This window comes from Vigna umbellata, chromosome 8, assembly GCF_029865625.1.
Source record: "Vigna umbellata cultivar VRB3 chromosome 8, Vumbellata_1.0, whole genome shotgun sequence".
NCBI lineage: Eukaryota > Viridiplantae > Streptophyta > Magnoliopsida > Fabales > Fabaceae > Vigna > Vigna umbellata.
This window is the reverse complement of record NC_142172.1, coordinates 15,350,167-15,371,986: the sequence shown is the minus strand read 5'-3', so window position 1 is coordinate 15,371,986 and position 21,820 is coordinate 15,350,167. Positions and strand designations below refer to the sequence as shown.

The window sequence follows — 21,820 nt, the reverse complement described above, 5'->3', positions numbered from 1 at the left end:
TTACCTATCATACTACATATAAAATATTACGACTAGTAATCTAGATACGAAGTTTTATCATAATAATTGATAAACGACTAGTAATTGTTCAAATTTGTCATATTATAATTATAAACGAAGTTTTATCATAATAAACTTATGATAGGTAAAAAAAAATACGTCTGATGACATATTTGTTCGCTAAAATCTATTATCACTGCCAAAGGTATAATGTCAATTTATTCATCATAATAAATCAATTTTACCTCTCATAAAAAATAATTTTGTATAACTCAGTGAATTTTAAATGTCAATTGTTGAATTATAATATAATATTGCTCGTGCCAAATCCTGTCAAAAAGTAAACGGTGATAAAAGGTTAATAAAATTGTTATGTCTTATTATATTTTAAAAATACACAGTATGCCTATTTTGATTTATAGTGCACCTTTTGTTAATTGTTGCACTGTTACAATAATTTTTAATGAAATCACGTTTTTTAAAAATTTAGCGTTAAATTGAAAATTATTTTAGTATAAATATTTTTTTATGTTTGATTGATATAAATCAAAATTAAGAATAATATATATATATACACACACATGCATATTTTAAATATAAACTATTTGATTATTCCTTCATTTTTTTAAAATAATATAATTATAAAAATTAAAATTCAATGTTTTGATCTACAAATTTAATATTTTATATAAATTTATTGATAAAGTAGAAGTTACATTATAATTCTGTCCTCACTCACACACACGTATAGTAATAAATATTCTTAAATATAGAATACTTTTATTTTACATATCGTGGTTTTAAATTTTAGTTTGAATCACTCGTATATTTAGTTCAATTAAAAGAAATAAGAAATTATGGTATAATTGTTTAGTGTATACACATTCAAGCTTATAGTGAAAAGTTGGAACTATCGTAATCAATGCTCAGAAAAAGGAAACTACACATTTGAAATCTTCATCATTCCTTCAAAAGAAAGAAGAAATCTACATCACGATATGTTAATTTTCTAAAGGGAATCTGCATTTGAATATTAAAAATGAAACAAAGGATAGTGTCATTTTTTCTCCCTTCTGCATAATTGAATGGGCAAACCTATGTTATATTAATAATAAAATAAAAATAATATAATGGAAGAGTTGAATAATTTAATTAACATTTTATTGCTGTCATTATACATGCAATTCAATTTGTTTAACTTGACGTTAACAAGTTATATTTAATTGCAAGTGTTACGCTCTACGAGATTTTATTCCACGTCCTAGAAAATAATTAATTCTTATTAAAATAGAGTTAGATGATAAATATAATGTCTATTTATTTTTAAGTTGGTAAAATTGTTTTTTACTAAGAAAGTATAATTGTGTTACGTGTTTAAGTTAAGAAACCTAGTTACACGTTACATCATTGATTCATTCTGAGCATATTATACTGAAAACCCAAAATTGACCTCATTGTCATCATGTGAAAAATAATGTTTATTTAATAATTTTATATTTATTAACTTGGACTGCTTTTCCAATACTACTGTGCTACGCTTTTTGAGATTTCTTTTTCCTTTTACCAATGCTACTGTGCCACGTGTATGGCAAACAATTATTGGTTCTCAAGTTACTTTATTTTTGCTCTAATTCGAATAAATTATCACGTTTGGATATATTTGTACAATTTTTATTTTTTGTAATTAACTCAAGAAAATAACTATGTATTTTAGAATTTCAAATTAAAAATAAACACATAATGGTTGACCTGATTTGGCTTTGATCCCAACATTTTTTATATTACCTATTCATCCCCACCTAATGAGTATACTGATATTTGCTTTCTATCTATCTTAATATTAATTAATTAATTTTTATAAAATAATAAAAATACAGAAAAAATAAATTATTATCATATATTGATATCAAAATGACTTTCTTTTTCTATATCAAATATTTTTGAAAAATATTATAATTATATGTATTTTAAATTAGAGTAGATGATAATATTTAATGAAAATCAAAATATTTATTGAATTTTAAGATGTTAATGAAAAAAAAAATGATAAAGTTCAAAAATATTTAAACAAGTTATAAAAGCAAAACATATATTTAAATTAAAAAATATTTTAAATGTATTTTTATTTCTATTCCTTAAAACTCTAATGAAATATTTTCTTTATACACTAATAAAAATTATAATATACCACTTAACAAAATCACACAAATAATAAATATTAAATTAATAATAATTAAAATTTAACATAAAATTTTTCATGAACTTTGAAAAGTGATAAATGAAATTCATGTTAATTACACTAAATTTTTATATTATAATAAATGAAATTTCTTTATATAATTTGATAAAGAATCTTCAAGTGATATGAATTTGAGGATAAATTCTCTTGAAAAATGAGGGTATAATAGATAACTATTTCGTGAAACGTATATGACAAAGATTTGAGGAAGAACATTTGCAATTCAAAGGATATATGACAAAGTCAAGATCAAAACATGTTTCACTTAATCTTATAATGTTTCATGAAGAGAATTTAATTGAAGAATAATTTAGGAAATTAAATAAATTATAATTTTATTTTAACTTTGTAGAATGTTAAATTCACTAGGTGAGGAAATTTGTGTTCGTTGAGTGAGAGAGTCTTGTTAGGCAAAAGTCTCATGTAATTTTCATTTTTTGTTACTTTTATACGCTAAGTTTTATTTTAGAGTTTCTATGTTTTGTTAAACTTATAGAGATACCAAAAGCTAATATAAACACTTTAAAGTCATATTATATGTATTTACAGTCTTAGAGAAATGATTATCTTAGTTCTTGAATTATAACTCTGATTCTTATCAAAGATTAACATATTTGTTACGAATATTCACTTAACTTATTAACGAGATCTTATCACAATTAAAATGATAAAATTATATATATGATAATGAGATAAAGAATAAAATAATTATATAAAAATATCATAATAACATTTTACATGATAATAATAAACAACACATAAAAGAATTATCGTGATAGTGGCGATAGTAAGAGAGTGGGAGTTGGAAACTGAAAGCAAATTAAAAGTAAAAATGACAATGTCAGATGTTAGTCTTTTTTTGCATGACGATTACATTCTCCTTTGAAAAAATATATTAAAAAATGTTGAAAAAAATATTAAAAGTAAGTAGAAATATTAATTGACATACACCAGTTGAATAAAACTATACAAAAGTTGTGATAAGATGAAAAATATCTTAAAGTTAAACATATAAATGAATTTCATGACAAACCAAAAGTTTCTGCAAATATTTTCGAGACCAAGAGACTAATCTGTTGATGTGTTTCCCGCATCCGAACGCCTGGATCGCCTGCCTTTCTTCAATCTGAACCGCTCGGTCACCTTCAATCTACTATTGTTGCTCGATCGATATTGGTGTGGACCGATCGGTCTCCTTCTGGACGAGGGGGGAGGTACCTGCAAAAGGCACTCCGACGCCCAAGTTAGGCGTGTGATTTGAAGAGTGTTGGCTCTTAATTGAATGCTTAGTGAACTATTGTCACTATTTCAGTATTTGAGAATGGGTTGAGTGTGAGTGAAACGTATTAGAGTATGAATTGAGCATACCTGGCGTTTGGCCTCGACCTTATATTTATAAGTTGTCTCAAGGATCTAATCTAGCACGGATCTAATAAAATAAAAACAGACTAAAATATAAACAGACTTACCTAAAAATCTGGTTGGTTGTTTATAACCTGCTTATTAGTATCTGTAATTAGATATTCTTTGTTTTTATCATATGCTGGACTATTGGCCCAATAATAGCTTAAGCGCTGGCCCAATTGCGGCCAAATCTTTGACTCGGTTAACAGTAGCAGATGGACCCAACAACCCTGAGTGGATGGACCGAACGATGCTTAATGTTGTCTGTCGGTCTACCCTAGGTACGATACACCAAACAATTAGAAAAAAAAATATAGTTGTAAACTATACTTTAGAGTTCTTACATTTACAATAAGATATAACAGTTACAGGAAATAAAGCTATATCCTAAAATAACCATAAATTAAAAACTTTATAGAAACCTACACTAATACAAATTATAAAAACAGATCGATCGGTCATACAAGAGGTGTATCGACCGAACGGTCCTACAAATAGTTTATTACACCGAACGGTCCTATACTAACTGCAAAAACAAGCACAAGACCGAATGGTCTTACTCTTAGCGGAAACCATCCTCTCCAGCCAGTGCATGCTCCAGAGAACCCTCAATATCTTCTGCTCACACCCACCGGGTGATCATTGCAATGACAAGGACGACCGAATGGACAATATGACAAGACAGGAAAATAAGGGTAAGCTAGTGTAATTTGATTAACTATGATAACATATACTTCAGATAAACATAAGAGTAAACAAAACCAACATGTCAATCATGCAACAACCAAACATACATTTCCAGCAATGAGCGAACATATAATACATGCAATGACCGACCACTTTTACTCTGACTGTCCAGACTGTATGAATTTTGTGTAGCTACGACGTTTTTGCACCCAGGTGATGTAGTAGCTGGCATGCCCACAACAGCTGCCACCCGAGGTTAGTCCGTTATACCTCGCCCAAGTTCACCTTATGGACTAGGACCTCCTGCCATTCTCACACACGAGTTACTTCTTTCTACTTGAGAATGAGTAATCACAGAATATCAGGATAAATGCCAACTAAGCATAACCACATTCATACTCTACCATTCAATAACCATCCCTGAGATATTCCTCCTTGGAACACTCATTCATATTCTTATGATACAAATCACATTATACTTTAATGCCATCATATTTCTTCATTCATAACACATTTAAGTAAAATCAAACCGAACAGTAAAACCATCACTACACTTGAACACAACCGAACGTGAAAGATCAACACAACCTATAGACAAGGCCGAACACCCTGTGAATGTTGGAGACTGAACGATTTCTCACCATCCCAGTATAGAACCGATCGGTAACGATTATCACCCATAAATATGACCGAACAGTCAATTTGAAGAATAAGGCTCAAACATGAGCCAAATACAATTTGAGGGTCAAACACTATAACAACCGAGCGGTCTTTCACTATCCACTGAACAGGATCGAACGCTCCACAATAGGTAAGGTTAAGCAAAAGACCGAACACTATTAAGAACCAATCACTAGGGAAATACCAAACACTAATACAAGTTCGAGTACTAGTGCAAGACCGTCCAGTCATTAACTGAGAACTTCACAGAACAGAACTCAGTTAAGACCAAACACAAGAGAAAGATCATCCACACCTAAAATCGAACGGTCATGAACTGGTAAGACTCTAAAGAGACCGACCCAGTTAATGACCGAGTACCTGAACACGGCCGAACGGCCAAATCAACATATGGTCGAGCGATCAACAACGCACCCTCAGCTTTCTACATAATTATGCAGAAACTACTGCAGAATTATGAACACATCAGACTTTACCAAACTAAACATTTTCCAAACTTCTAATCTTCTAAACACGAATCATATACACATTTACACCTATCCAAGAGTACCTAAATCTTTCTAACATAAATCCAAGGAATCCCACACTAGATTTCACTCCAAAATTCTGCATAAACAACAACCCAATAACCAAAAGATCTATTTTCCCACTTTTTCCACATTTTAAAGGTTTTAAGAGTTCTAATAGGTCCAAAACAACTTGTCCAGACTCTTCCTATCAACCAACTTCATACCAAATCTTAATTCCCCAATTTCACTACTTAAATTCATAGAAATTCACACGGCACAGTAACAAAACACTACAGAAAACAAATCAACATGTCCACAGAATATGACAGTTCACGAGACAATGCCAAGCACACCAAAATATCCAATTTCATACACATGCAAGATCATCAAACAACATTTTCATACTCAGAAGATCATAATTAAATTAACCAACTTCCCTTACCTCTCAACCGCACAACACAACTTGACAAATTTTAACCTTTTTCACAGCTTTGCTAAACCGCAAGTGATCTTAGATCATCCTATAGACTTTGAATTGGTAAAAGGAAACCAACCACCGAACCAGAAACAAAATCAGAACCTAGATGAAGAGCTGATGAACGCATGCAAAGCCGAACAATGCTTGTATATACCAGGAATTGCAGAAATTTCAAGAATCAAAGAGAGACGCACTTACTAGCTCTAAACACGAAATTGACCGGCAGAAAAGGAAGCCTTGACACCAGGATGTCGTAGGCGCAACATGATTTTGAATCAGATGAAGTGAGATGAGAGAAATCTAGAGAGAAGGGAGAGGAAAATTAGGAAATAATGGTTCTAGAGAGATAAACAATTTTAAGATAATGAATTGAGTATTTAGAAATTTCTATTTATACTGTTGATGTATTTCAACCTTAAAAGCTCTCTTCAGTTATTTTAATACCTCTATCTACTCTATTATTCTATTTTCTGGGTCTTTACAAAATATATATATATATATATATATATATATATATATATATATATATATATATATATATATATAATTTTGGTCAAGAAAAAGTGAAAAAGTGATATTTGGTGACTTTATATATTTTGAAAGACAGAAGAATATGTATAATTGTAGTCCTATAAAATAATATATTTAAGGAATTTATTTTCAATGCAATTTTTTATTATTTACTATTTAAATAAAAAATACAATATATTTAATAATTTTATTTTCATGTCTAAAGTGACACGTTTACTATTTTTACGTATTAAAATATTATTTCCTCAAATTCCTTTTAATTAGTGTAATTTCTTTTTAAATATTTGTTCTATGTGTTCTATTTAACTTTTAATTAAGGTGTATAAATGTTAGTGTAATCACATATGAATTTTATCTCATATAAGAAAAATGAAGGAAAAAAGAAAGACTTGGTGACTTTACATGTTTTAAAAAAAATGTTAATAATGGTAATCATATAAAATAATATATTTAATGAGTTTATTTTCAAAATGATTAATTATTAACCATTACTAAATTATAAAAATAATATATGTAATCAACTTATTTTCTTGCAATAAATAATACATTTAATGTTTTAATTTTTAAAATTTTACTTCCTTTATTTGTTTTTAATAAGTGTAATATATTATGCGTTATATACATATATTATTTGGAAATGACAAAAATATTTGTGTTGATAGATATTCGCATATAAAATCCGCTATAGGTAGTTGATGTATGTGGGTAACGAGTAGCAAATATTTTAATATACGAGTTAAGTATATTATGCGTATTCGTGGGTATCTGTTATCTGTAAAAAATTAAAATTATAATTAAATTAAATTTAAAATTTATTTATTTATTTGATTAAAATTAATTAAAATTTAATTTATATTATATATATATATATATTAATTTTATTTAGATTTTATTTTTAAAATTTATAAAATACATTTTTTAAATATTCGTATGTATCCACGGGTATCTACGGATTTTAAAATATTCACGAATATTATGATACTCGTACCCATTGTGTTAACATGTAAATACAAAAAGATACATGTTTTAGTTATGAGGTTGAGATTATATGTTCACTGTGTCTTAAGTGGCTGAGAGCTTATCTTCGCCATCATTCATTGTGGAGTCCTATCCCATCAAATTAGGAGGTTACCTGTAGAATATATTTTGATGTCAAAGTAAAAATCTAGAAATTGTAGTAATTAATATGTATTAAATGTCATGACCCAATTTATACTAATCATGTTTACTGTAAGTTAATCAATATCAATATTTGATATAATCAGTTTGAAGGATGATCGTTCGGTCTTTAGGTTATAAATGCTCGATCTCGAGATAATTACTATGATCATATTTGTGTGGTGGTTCACTGTTTAAACTGTCTAATTTGAGATTGATCGTTTAGACCATCTAATTTGAGGTTGATCGTTTAGACCATCTAATTTGAGGTTGACCAAACAACCAACCGATACAATATTCATACTTATTAATTACTTGCAAATATCCATTTCACTCATTATAGATTTTATATACGGATATGAACTTTTTTTTAGATCTGTCAGCCACATTAAGCTACTCATAATATCCATTTCTTTCATATATAATAAAACATCCATACTAATCATACACAAGAGACTTAGACTTGTCCATCCAGATATAGTGTGAACATCATACACTCAATACTTAGTTCCATTAACTAAAGTATCACGATAAACCCAATACTTAGTTCCATACATTCAATCATCAGTAAACATCAAAAATTCTTTCTTACAACTCTTTTCCACAACCTTTCATCCACATAAGCTTCATATAAAAATCATTAACATACATTAGAGTATCGAAAACAATTCAAAATACTAAGTAACCAACATAAAACATCCTAAATTAAAGATCTGAAAAGGACGCTCATTATTTTTAATTCAAGATTACTTCTAAAATATAATTTTCTAAGTATATATATATATATATATATATATATATATATATATATATATATATATATATATATATATATATATATATATATATATATATATATATATTTACATATGTATAATATTTCATTTAAGTGAACTTATTTTGAATGTAGTTAATTATTATTAATGATTTAAATGATAATAATAATATTATTAACGGTAGTAATATAAAAAAACAATGAGTGATTATACGATATAGTTACTTTTGGTATTTGGATTTTTTTAATTTTTAAATGTAACCACGAATAAAATAGAAATATTATATATAGAAATATTTTATGTTTATTTTCTTTATATATTATTAGTGGAAAATTCTGCGTTTGCATATGTATTGTGTCATAATTATCAAAATAAAAAATATTATTATATTTATACAAAATAAATAATTTTTAAAGTTATTATTAGTAGTTAATTGAATATAAAAATAGTTATATATATATATATATATATATATATATATATATAAAAGAGTATGTTATCTTACCTAACTCTGTATCAAATTTTAGTCGACAAAAATATTTTTATATTATGAATTTTAAGTTTTAAAGTTAAGAATATTTAAATAATTTATAATTTTTATTTTAAATTAAAAATAAAAATTATTAAAATATGTGTTTAAAGTATTTTTTTTGTATGAATTGTAATTTTTTTTGTCAACAATATTTTGATAAGTTAAGAAACCATATATATATATATATATATATATATATATATATATATATATATATTATTCAAGTTTTTTTATATATTTTTTCATGAAACATTAAGTTAAATGTTATTTATGTATTTGATATTCTTTCTTAACTTTGACTTTACTATTTTCTTAAGAGTGTAAAATAAAATTTCAATTACTTTAGTTAAATATACAAGATAAATAATATAGATATGTAAAATTATATAAAAAAGAATGTTTTTTTATTAACTTTTAAGCTTTTTAATTTAGCATTATAATATTTTCCTTCATAAAATTATTTGTAGTTTTATTTTTTAAAATATATTTTAAATAATAGTATCCTTGATAAAAATGTATAAAAATAACGTTTTCGTGAACCTATGCGTAGGTATAAATGTATATACATTATGTTTATGTTTTAGTTTACGTTTCTGAACGAAAAAGTCACCGGAACTGAAAATGAAAATAGTATTCAATTTATTATGATTTAATTTGAATCTAATACTAAATTAAAATAATTTTATTAAGGGTAATGTATGATCATACCGTTAACTTTGTATAATAGATTGGACAACCATCTATTATTAATAGATCAAACGGTCTAAATATTTTAAAATTACTATTAATTTTAATTAATTTAAAATAAAGTTTAATTACTAATAATTAGACTGTAATTAAATTATGATTAATTGAAATCTATTCTAAAAATTATAAACGCAGGTTTGAAGTAAAAAATAAATAATTACATTTAATTTACATTAATTATTTTAATAGACAAATTTTTATTAACTTTAACATTATGTTTAATAAATAACATAACGGAAACCAATTTATTATAAAAGATAAGGACTTAAACTTTTATTAAACTTTTAGGACTAAGTAATAAATGGTCAACTTTAACCATCATAACCGAAACATTAAATGATAAACGCGCCAATAAATATATAATTAAAAATAAAGTAGTATTATAATTGAATTCATCTATTGTATGAAAAGCAATCTTGTTAACAAGTTTGTTCACTTCAATAGATCTCGAATATAGTAATTGAATGAAGTTGAAAGAATTTAAAAGTAAATTTTTTATTGTTTATTTGAATGAATTTTGAAGGTTTTTTAATCGATCAGATCAATAAAATTCTACACTAATTATCATAAATTTTACTTTAAAATCTATTCCCACTTACACTCAAATAAACAATAAAAAATTTACCTTCAAATTCTCTTAAATCTATTTAACCACTCTTCTCGAAATCCATTTAAGTGAACAAAATGTAAGAGTTAATTTAAATTTAATATTAAACTTAAATAAATAAAGACATTTTTCAGCTAAATCGGTGATCATGATCTTTAACCCTTGTTCACTTGAATGAATTTGAGGGAGAGTAATTAAATGAATTTGAGAGGATTTTTGTTGTTTATTTGAAGTAAATGAGAGTAAATTTGGTAGTAAAGTTTCTCAGAATTTTGATTGATATAACAGATTAAAAAAATTTATTTTCAAATCCATTCTCACTTATCTCAAAGATCCACTTAAATAAACAACAAAAAATTTATCTTCAAATTCTCTCAAATTCATTCAATTCTTAATGCTAGAAGGGCAAAATGGTCTTTTCAATTATTAACGTGGTGAGTGGGTTGTGGCCGATTCATTTCCGAGGAAGATAGAGAACCTTGGCGGCTTCTGAATGAGAAAAACCAAAAGATTCCATTCCAATCTCGTTAATGTGAAACCATAATTGAACTGAGAATGTTACATTAAGAAGAACGAGCCAACGACAACGAAGTGGTCCCATGTTCATAATTGAAGTGTTGACAACGTGGGTCGAGAAAGTGGCCGGAGAACAACAAAAAAAAGTAGGAAAATTAAAACATACAATCAGTCTTGGTATTTTCGTTGACCCTTTGTTGATTTGAGGTAGCTGGCATTTTAAAGGAGCCACCTTTATAATTCAGTTGTTGAATTGGGCAAACTGGTTCTTGCCCACGTTGAATCTCCGAATGAGGTTCTGTGTTTTGGAGATTCAGATCCGAGAAAGGTGAGTCAACGCTCTGCAAATGTCAGTATACTAATGTAGGGTCATGTGAGGGTTGCCTTTCTTTATTGAACTCGTGATTCTTCAATTTTTTGTGTTTAAAATCCAAATGGGTTTGTGCTTTGCAATAGTAGTAGTAAATTGTTTCCATTGTTTTCTTCTCTTCATTTAATAACGAGGAAACAAAGGCGTTCGTAGTTTTAAGCAATTGGACCTAGTTGAGCTCTGTATGATGTTGATCATTGTGAGGAACTGTGATTTTATTGATGCCATTTCAGGTTATGATGTCAAGGCAGCTTGGTGAATCAGAAGGGTTTGAGTTTGTTTGATAGTGTTGTCTTGTGGTGTGGTTAGTATGGGAAGGGACTTGTTAGATTTGTTCTCCATGAACAAATGGAGGTGTTCTTGGTCCCTTGCGGCGACAATTGCTTCTGTTCTGGCATTGGTTTCTGTAGTTCATTTGGTTTCGTTCCCTTTGATACCTACTCTCAATAATTTTAAGATAGCTCAAGACTCTTGCATCCCAGCTAATGTTTCGGCAGAATTTCCGAGCAACCGTGATCAGGAACAGCCTGCTGTTGATTTTAAGCTTCAGTTTCCAGCTGACTTGCACGGAGCAGTTGTTTATCAGGGTGCACCATGGAAGGCTGAAATTGGCCATTGGCTTGCCGGTTGTGATTCTGTTATTAAGGAAGTCAACATTACTGAGGTGACAACTGATGCCATTTTCTATGATTTTGGTCTTTTTTGTGTATATTCTTGTGTTCTTCGAGTTTTTAATTTAGAGGCTTCATGTTTCTGCCAGTTAGTATTTCAGAAGAGGTATGGTTTTTATTGGCATTGACTGATATCTTGTTATATAAAGTAATTTTTGGCCTCCGTAATAATATTGTTGATTAACAGATAATAGGTGGCAATAACTGCAAAAATGACTGCAGCGGTCAGGGAGTTTGTAATCGAGAATTGGGACAGTGCCGATGTTTTCATGGTTATTCTGGTTAGTTCGCTTCCCTCCTGTCATTTTATTAACCTGATACATCATGCTTGCCTCATGTTTAATGAGCAGCGAGTATTCTAGGATTTACTCTGACAATCTTGCAGTTTTAGCTTTATCATATAATATATTAACTCATAATAATATAGCTATGATGAGGCACTGATATTCACCCTCATGTTTTGGTGACTGGTAAATCACACGCAGTAATTACCTCCAGGACACTGAGTATATTTTAATCCGAGTGCTCTAGAAGTCATTTTTCTAAAATGAAGAGGTGTTGCTACTAGGTAGAGTTAATAATTTAAATCCAGGATACATCTCCAGTAACATTTATTTTACCAGCTAATGACTGATGTGTGTTTTCCTGTTTGTGGACTTATACTAGGTTAAACCTAGAATATATATGTTATTCGCTTGTATATTCTTCCTTGATGGCTCTTCTTCCATGTCTAAACCTTACCTTTTTTCACTGGGGTACGTTTCCCTTGCTCTTCTTCCTTCTGAAGGACCTTTGGCAACTTCATTGTGCCTCTGCTAGCCTGTTTGCCAATGTTCAGACCAACACCCCACTGTTGGGAGTGCTCTCATTTTTAGACACCCATACCTTCTCTTAGGATTTGCACATTATTACCAAAGTCTTGAAGGATGAGAATTGAATTCAAGCCTCAAATGAGGAAATGAGTGATTAGTCAGATTGATATTAAAAGTGCCTTTGTACATGTAGTATTGGGAAAGAAGTGTATACAAGATCCTGCCTGAATATGGTTCTCTAATGGAGAAAACACATTGTACAAATTGGAGAAGATTTTGTGTGGACTCAAACTGTCTTCATGTGCTTGCATTGAGAGATTCAATGAAGCCATGATATACTTGGGGCACTGGCAGAGACAAGCTAACTATACCCTTTTTCTAAAGCATTCACAATGCGGTAAACTAACCCTTCTTTTAGTGCATCTGTAAGATATGGTTATTGCAGGTGATGATGCTGAAAGCATATTTTGTAGTAGTATCAGAATTTGAGATGAGTGATATTGGCAACCTGGAATACTTTATTGGGATTGAGGTTGTTTACTTGAAATAATAAGGCATCTTCATATCTGTGGGAATATATGCTTTTAGGATTATGCAAGTAGAGATGCAAAGTTGCTACCAAAGCTCCTATAGATAATAATAATAATTAGATTGGGAATGAATTAGGAATTCTGACAGTTGACAAACCCCAATATGAAAGGCTTGTTGGAAAGTTTCTTATTTAGTCCACACCCAACTTGGCATAGTTTATGAAGTTAGTGTAATTAGCCAGCTGATGCATGATCCATGGTAGAGACTTTTTCAGGCTATAACTAGGATTCTTCATTATGTGAAGAGTACTCAAGGATGAATTTCTATTTAAGAGCAACGGTGAACTATCATTAGAGGTGTGTATAATTGTAGATTATGTTGGATCCATTGTTGATAGAAGATCCACCTCACAATAATGCATTTTCTTTGGTGGTAACTTGGTGAGTGGAGGTGCAAGAAACAACATATGGTTGTAAGGTTAAATGTCTAGGGTTGTGCATGAAGGTAATTCTGGAAGATCTCAACAAAAAATGGAGCCGTTAAGAGATTTTCTACGTAACTGCAAATCTACCACTATCATTGGTCATAAGAATTCGGTCCAATATGGTAAGACAGAAAAAAAATAGGCTGACTTCATGGACAGTGGCCTCATAGCAGCAACATATTAACTAACAGTTATATTAGCTAAGGAGCTTTCCACTAGCTAAGGAGCTTTCCACACTGTGCTTCCTTTGTAAGACCCTGAAAATTATAATAATTAGGAAATAAATATTCAAGGTGGTTTATTGTTTTTTTATTATTTAAAAAGATTTATGGCTTACTAATTACTTAAGAGATTTATTTTATTTACAAGATATATAAAGTGGTTATTATAATATAAGTTTCCTGAAAGATATAAGATTTATTATGGGTGTGATTTTTGTTATATACAAGAGATTTAACGAGATTTTCTAAGAAATAGAAACATAAAGGTAGGAAAATATATATCTAATATTTTATGGTTATTAGAAGGATCACCTAAAATCTCTTAAGAGTATCTAGGGTTTTAAGAATGACAGTGAAACTCATAAATATACATGCTAAATGAGTGAGTGAGTGCTACACTTGGGTGAGAAAAAAATGCGGCTAAGTAGATTTGAAGGAGAAGTGATAAGTAAGAGTAAGGGGAGCTTACATTTTTTTATTTTTTGTTTTTCTTGTTTTCTTTTGTTGCCTTTTTGTTTGTATGTGATGTAGTATTTTTTGAGTCTAAATTGTGGAGTAAATGTTATTTAGTATGATTGTGATGACATGTTAATATGTGCTTGTTTGGAAACGTAAATAAATGCTTGGATGTAAGGTTTAAGTGGATTGTTATATTATGATGGATGTATATGTTGGTATGATGTTTGGATGTTTGTATGTTAGCTCATCCTCACATTGGTAGTTTCCACTTGTGATGATTGGTTTTTACGAGAGCAAATAATCGTATATGTGTTGAGGAAGATGCACAATATTAGGAAGAGTGGTCAATATCGAGAGATGTTTGGGACAGTCTTTTAGTCTTAAGTTTTTCCTTTTTAATAAAATTTATGATTGTAAAACAATATATATTTTGTTTATTGAGATTTTCAATAAAATAGGAATTAAGTTCATTTTAAATTATGTAATTTGTCTTAACTATATATTTTAGAAAGCGAAAAATTGTGGTATTAGATCCATGATCTTTCTTACAAGCAAGGAATAATAGATATCCATTCACCAATTTGATGCATAATAAATGTGATGAAAGATATTTAATGTGTTATTTGTGCGTCATGTGAACATAATATTTCCAAGTATATTTGTTTCTGTAAATAATAGGTTAGAACTAGTATATATATATATATATATATATATATATATATATATATGTGTGTGTGTGTGTGTGTGTATATATATATATATATATATATATATATATATATATATATATATATATATATGTATGCATGTATATATGTATGTACGTACGTATTTGTGTATGTATATACGTATTATTCCCCTTGTATATTAATCAGAATTTTTTTCAGGTTTTTTAATATTTCAAATCTCTTGTCACTTCTAAGTTGTAACTAATTATTTTGTTGCTATTGTCTATAACAATCTCTGATATGCTTAAAACAGAACAAAAAAAATTACATAACTTGTGTCTACCATTTCCTGAATATATTTGGTAATTGCACAAAGGCATATTTAATTCAGTAGTTGGTCTGAACTGATGTGATAATTTCTGAGGTGACAGGGGATGGATGTACTGAACAACTGCAATTGGAATGCAACTATGAAGGATCACCAGATCAACCATTTGGGCGATGGGTAGTCTCTATTTGCCCTACCAACTGTGATAAGACAAGAGCAATGTGCTTCTGTGGAGAAGGCACAAAATATCCTAATAGACCATTGGCAGAGACATGTGGGTTTCAATTTATGTATGTAAAATCAGATTCCTAGTATTGAGTTTCACCGGTGAAGTTTTTCAATTTGTATTATTCAAGACTCACTCCTTTTCATCTGTTTCAGTCCACCTTCTGAACCTGATGGTCCAAAACTAGTGAATTGGACACAAATTGACCAAGATGTGTTCACAACTAATGGTAGCAAACGGGGTTGGTGTAATGTGGACCCAGCTGATGCATATTCTGGAAAGGCAAAAATTAAAGAAGAATGTGACTGCAAATATGATGGTCTCTGGGGCCGACTTTGTGAAGTGCCTGTAGAATCTGTTTGTATTAATCAATGCTCTAGACATGGTCATTGTCGTGGTGGATTTTGTCAGGTGATTGATTCTTTTATTTATTATTAGTTTGGGGCACTTGGATTTTGTTGTCTGTTTACTGGAAGAAAAACTTTGTCAATCCTCTATTGTTTTCATTTTCTATTTGTAGGGATTGACTAATGGTAAATAAATTACTCCTAAGGCATATATGATAAAGGAAATTATTTTAGAATATTTGGGCCCATAGTGAATAGTCTCTTTCTTAGAAAAGTTGGACTGACTATGTTTATTTAGAAATCAAATACTTGAAGCTGAAGGAGAATAAGCCAATAAAGAATCAGTTAAACAAGACAAAGGAATGAAAGATCAGTGAAGGATTAAAAATTCATAAACAAAAATGTGAAGCTTATTGACATTAGCGTTTACTAGATGCCAGTTATTACTTGTCCAAAACATTGTGTATATGAAACTACTGCCATCTTTTGGTGCTGAATAAATTCAATTTATGTCCATTCATTGTATATAGATAAAAACATTGTGTATTTGTAGTGTGAGAATGCTCACTTCCATCCAATGTCAGTAAATAAGGTGAATATAGTGTATTTTCAGTGTGACAATGGCTGGTATGGAGTAGATTGCAGCATGCCATCTGTCATTTCTTCTATAACAGAGTGGCCTAGTTGGCTTCGTCCTGCTCGGATTGACATTGTTGACGATGCTCGTGCCAATGGAAAAATGATTAATCTCAATGCTGTGGTAGCAAAGAAAAGGCCTCTTATATATGTTTATGATTTGCCCCCAGAGTTCAACAGCTTGCTTCTTGAGGTCAAAATAATCTGAATGTCACTTTTGATTACATCTAAGATCAAAATTTTGATTGTTTTTATTTCTATTTTCTTATCTTAATCATTTTTGGTTTCTGCAGGGACGCCATTTTAAGCTAGAGTGTGTAAATAGAATTTATGATGACAAAAACGTAACATTGTGGACAGATCAATTGTACGGAGCCCAGGTATTTCATGACTTCATATAGGAGCATTTCATTTGGTAAAATATAATATTTATAGCAGTATATTTATCCAGTGCGGCTACTTGTCTGCAGATGGCACTTTATGAAAGTTTGCTAGCTAGTCCTCATCGAACATTAAATGGTGAAGAGGCAGACTTTTTCTTTGTTCCTGTTCTTGATTCATGTATCATAACTCGTGCTGATGATGCTCCCCACTTGAGTATGCAGGTACGTTTTACTAATTGTTATTTTTACCAGAATGTATCTCTAGAGTGTCTGTTATTGCATATGGCATGTGTATAAAGACTAACTGCATCAGTGTTTCAGCCTGTGCATGTTTGCAGTGCTTTCAGATCATTCTGAGATATCTGTGATTAATTGGATCGCGTGTCGTCAACACTAACATCTATGTTATGATGTGCATGGATTTGCTTTTCTTTAATGTTCCTGAATAGTGATACTTTCAAAATGAGAAAGACAGTTGCATGTGATGATCATTTCCCTTTTAGAATGGAAGGATATTAATATCCCGAGTTATCTATTACTTCTTTGTTCTTACCATCAGTAATGCTCAGATTATGTTATGCCACTCTTGGGTTGCAGATCTGTTTTATAATATTATATATATATATATATGTGTGTGTGTGTATTATTTATATTTATCAAGATTGCTTACAGATTCCATCTTTTTACTGCCATTTTTCTTCTTTTTCTACATTTTATTTCATGACATTCAGGAGCATATGGGATTGAGGAGCTCTCTCACTTTGGAATATTATAAGAAGGCATATACTCACATTGTTGAGCAATATCCTTATTGGAATCACTCATCAGGAAGGGACCACATCTGGGTAAGGAGAATTGTTTATCCCATGTTGATAATTTTTTACGAAAAACTTATACTGTATTTGTATGTGAGAAGCATATGCTAATTAGTTCACATTTGTTTCTGAAGGCAGTTTTTTTCTTGGGATGAAGGTGCTTGCTATGCTCCTAAGGAGATATGGAATAGCATGATGTTAGTTCACTGGGGAAACACAAACTCAAAGCATAACCATTCAACTACAGCCTATTGGGCTGACAACTGGGATAAAATTTCTTCCAACAGAAGAGGCATTCATCCATGCTTTGACCCTGACAAAGATCTCGTGCTTCCTGCTTGGAAAGTTCCTGATGCTAATGTGTTGACTTCAAAACTTTGGGCTAGGTAACGTTTAATTTTCACCTCAGTCATTTACTTTTTTTCATGGTAGATTTTGTATTCTATTCATTTGTGTTCTTCAAGTGAAACAACACAACCATCTACAATTTGTTTTCAGGTCCCATGAGGAGCGGAAGACACTTTTCTATTTCAATGGGAATTTAGGACCAGCATACACTAATGGAAGACCAGAAGATTCGTAAGTTTACTGGAGAAACAGTTTTGAATTTGTAGAAGGAAGCAGTTTTGTGGCATATACATGTTCTCATTTTCCCTAATTATTAACCTTGATATCTTGTTGCTTAATGTTTTCATGAAATTGAATAGCTTCTCACTTTGTTGTCATCAAACATTGTTGGATATGTTGTTGGTCGGCTGAAGTTGCTTAGATATTATCAAATGTTGTAGAAGATATCTGGATTCAATTTTTCTGGAAATGGTGCAGGTATAGCATGGGTATCAGACAGAAGCTGGCAGAAGAGTTTGGATCAAGTCCTAACAAGGATGGAGTACTTGGGAAACAGCATGCCAAAGATGTCATTGTGACCCCAGAGCGTTCTGAAAACTATCACCTGGCTCTAGCAAGTTCTGTTTTCTGTGGAGTGTTTCCTGGAGATGGTTGGAGTGGTCGTATGGAAGATAGTATTTTGGAAGGATGCATTCCCGTGGTCATTCAGGTAGTAATTAAAGCTCTTTTTCATTTCTTATTTTTTCCCCAACACAATAAAGTTAAAAATGGGTTTCTACAAAGCTTACCATTAATTTCATATTCCTAGCCAGTTTTTTTTTATCAAATGTCCTTACTTTGTCACTGCTAATGAGGTTTATGTCATTTGGTTAGATGACAAATCCTATACATTTGAACCCAACTAACAATGTATGTTAACAAAATGACTATTCATAACCATAGTTATTAGATATCACAATTCAAAAAATAGCTTGGTTTTTCACTCTGTCGATTTGACGAGCTTGTTCATGACAAATTCGAAATGATTTCTTATTCATCTTCAAAATGTTTTCATCACTTTAGATCCCACGAGTACTTTATAAATGATTCACTCCTATTGATTAGTGTCGAAAGTAGCTTATATTCTGTTTTCATGTTAATAGTCTGTTATATGTTTTATCAGTAGTTATTTAGTGACTAAAATTGCCAATGATGATAACCACATTTCTTGATCTTTGTTTACTTATTCGGTAGGATGGGATTTTCCTGCCATACGAGAATATGCTCAATTATGATAGCTTTGCAGTGCGATTATCTGAAGAGGAAATTCCAAACTTGATAAAGATTCTCCGGGTATTTATTTTCCCCGATTTTTCTCTAGTTATTGAGTTATTGCATAATTTGTCATAGACACTGCATAAAGTTTTCATTCTAGGAAACATTGGTTGAGTGATTTGCAATCCATGTCTTGCAGGGATTCAACGAGACAGAAATCAAATTCAAGCTGGAAAATGTTAAAAAAATATGGCAAAGATTCGTGTACCGTGATTCTGTCTTGCTTGAAGCTGAAAGGCAAAAATATGCTTTTGGACGTGTTGATGATTGGGCAATTGAGTTCTTAAAACTGACTGAGGATGATGTCTCCGCCACTTTAATGCAGGTACTTTTCTTCATTTGTCAAAACCATTTTAGATTTCAGCAAGCTGTTAGCAACTAGGTGTTATGGTAATCAAACCCAGACGGCATAGAGAAAGAAAACAAAGTTGGAAGAAACAAAAACTTTGCATTGATATCTATAAAATTTCATTAATTTCCAATTTCTAATTTAGTTATGAGACTGTAGGAGAATATGGTCTCCTGTGATATGATTATGCTGTGGGATTATATGGCAAGTAATTTCAAATCCAATATATTATGACAAGCAGAAATTGTAGATGAACAGAAGCATGATGCTGTATCGTCAAACATTATGTGCAAAGTGTAAATTAAATAATCTACATTGCAATTCATGATACTGTAATTTGTACAGCATTTTTTTGTGTCTATCTCACTTCACTCGATCATGTATTACTTCTTTCTCGTTTTGGTTGTTTAAGTGTCATTTCCCTTGTCTATATGTATTTGATCTTTTGACTAAATGGTGTTTGTGTTAAACAAGATTTTGCATTACAAGTTACATAATGATCCTTGGAGGAAACAAGTTCGCCACAACAAACAGTTTGGATTACCTCACCAGTGTCTGGTGAGCACCAGCTGAGGAGCGTGGTTAATGTGAAGACCAAGATCAAGATACTTCCAGAGGAGCAGGGGAAAGGATAACCTTTTCAGCTTCATTTTTGCAATCAATTTTCATACCATTTTTCAATCGTTTGTAAAAGTTCATCAAGTTCCTTGTAGATGATTCCATCTCCAGTGCAGAAAATCATTCAACCGGGTTGAACATCATACATCATTTTTTGTCCCTTCTCACATAAATATATATGCTGAGTGCATTTTGCAGTTCTTCTTTCAAAGGGTGCTACCATGTGCAATTGTAAAATTATGTCATTCACATGAGATTTTTATGGTGAAAGAAAGAGGAAGAAAAATGGTTACATATTTATTTTACCTGTTACTTTTTTGTTCCCTGGATAGTATCATGAAGTAGACATTGGAGATATTTTAAATAGGGTTGACAAGGTGGTGTTATACTGTACTCAGTAATTATATGTTAATGCTGATTACATATTTATTGAATGTTTTGGGTTTTGGCATTTCTTAATTAAGCTTAATTATTAACAAGTGAGTGATATAATGATATTAATACTCAACTCCAAAATAGTGTTGAGTTAAGATAGCACAATGGAGGAGACAATACTACACTTGGGTCATTACAGTTTACTCAAACTTCACTTCATACGTAATGGTGAAAATTTTATGCAGAAATTTACCCTTTGGTGACTTGATTAAGACCTATTATTGGAAGGAACTTGATTATTTGTTTGGTAATATCATAATAATAATCATAATTAACCATAATTAGTACTCTCCAAATCCCTTGAAAACGTGATCTTAAATTTTTAAAACTTGTATCTTCAATTTTCCCCCCCACGAAATTAGGAATTAAATCTTATGCTTGGTAAATAATTTGATTAGTATATTTTATGTATTTAATACCTTAAACATATTTTTTTGAAAATTTGTGATTGATTTTCGTTATGACGACGTGAAATTATTATATATTTATTATACTCATAGTCGGAGTTTGCTCTGTAGTTGGTTCACCTTTTGGTTTGGATATCTGAAATAAACAAATTTTGTGGGGTTTAGTGTGGTATTTTTTTGAACATAGAAAAGAAAAATTGAATTATGTTAAACCAATTTTTATGATTTTTTTAAAATCAATTTTGTGATTTTATTTTGCAATTTTTATTTGTATATGTACTCAATTTTACATTTTTTTATGACAACTTAAGATCAATAATGTTATTTTTTTTATTTCATTATAATTAGTTTTCTTCAACATATTACATATAGTTTGTTATATACATTAACAACTTTTTTTTTATCTACAAAAGAGCTAAAAAAAAATATAAAAACATAAGGGTGTCTATCTTCACAACAAAGGAAAATAAAGAACAATAATTGTTGTGTTACATTTATACACCATAATATACATTATTATATTTTACAGTCAT

The 21,820-nt window shown here is 30.1% G+C and overlaps 1 protein-coding gene across 1 annotated transcript; it reads left to right on the top strand.

The window, feature by feature from the left end:
* The first annotated feature begins 10,818 nt into the window (after positions 1-10,818).
* Positions 10,819-20,879, top strand: LOC124842833 (exostosin family protein). Its single transcript, XM_047319408.2, has 15 exons — positions 10,819-11,193; positions 11,469-11,899; positions 12,094-12,187; positions 15,513-15,699; positions 15,791-16,046; positions 16,596-16,811; positions 16,912-16,998; positions 17,089-17,223; positions 17,733-17,846; positions 17,955-18,202; positions 18,315-18,395; positions 18,642-18,873; positions 19,398-19,496; positions 19,618-19,803; positions 20,302-20,879. The coding sequence occupies exons 2-15, from the start codon at positions 11,546-11,548 to the stop codon at positions 20,398-20,400; spliced, it is 2,388 nt and encodes a 795-aa protein (XP_047175364.1). The 5' UTR covers positions 10,819-11,193; positions 11,469-11,545; the 3' UTR covers positions 20,401-20,879.
* Positions 20,880-21,820: the final 941 nt, after the last annotated feature.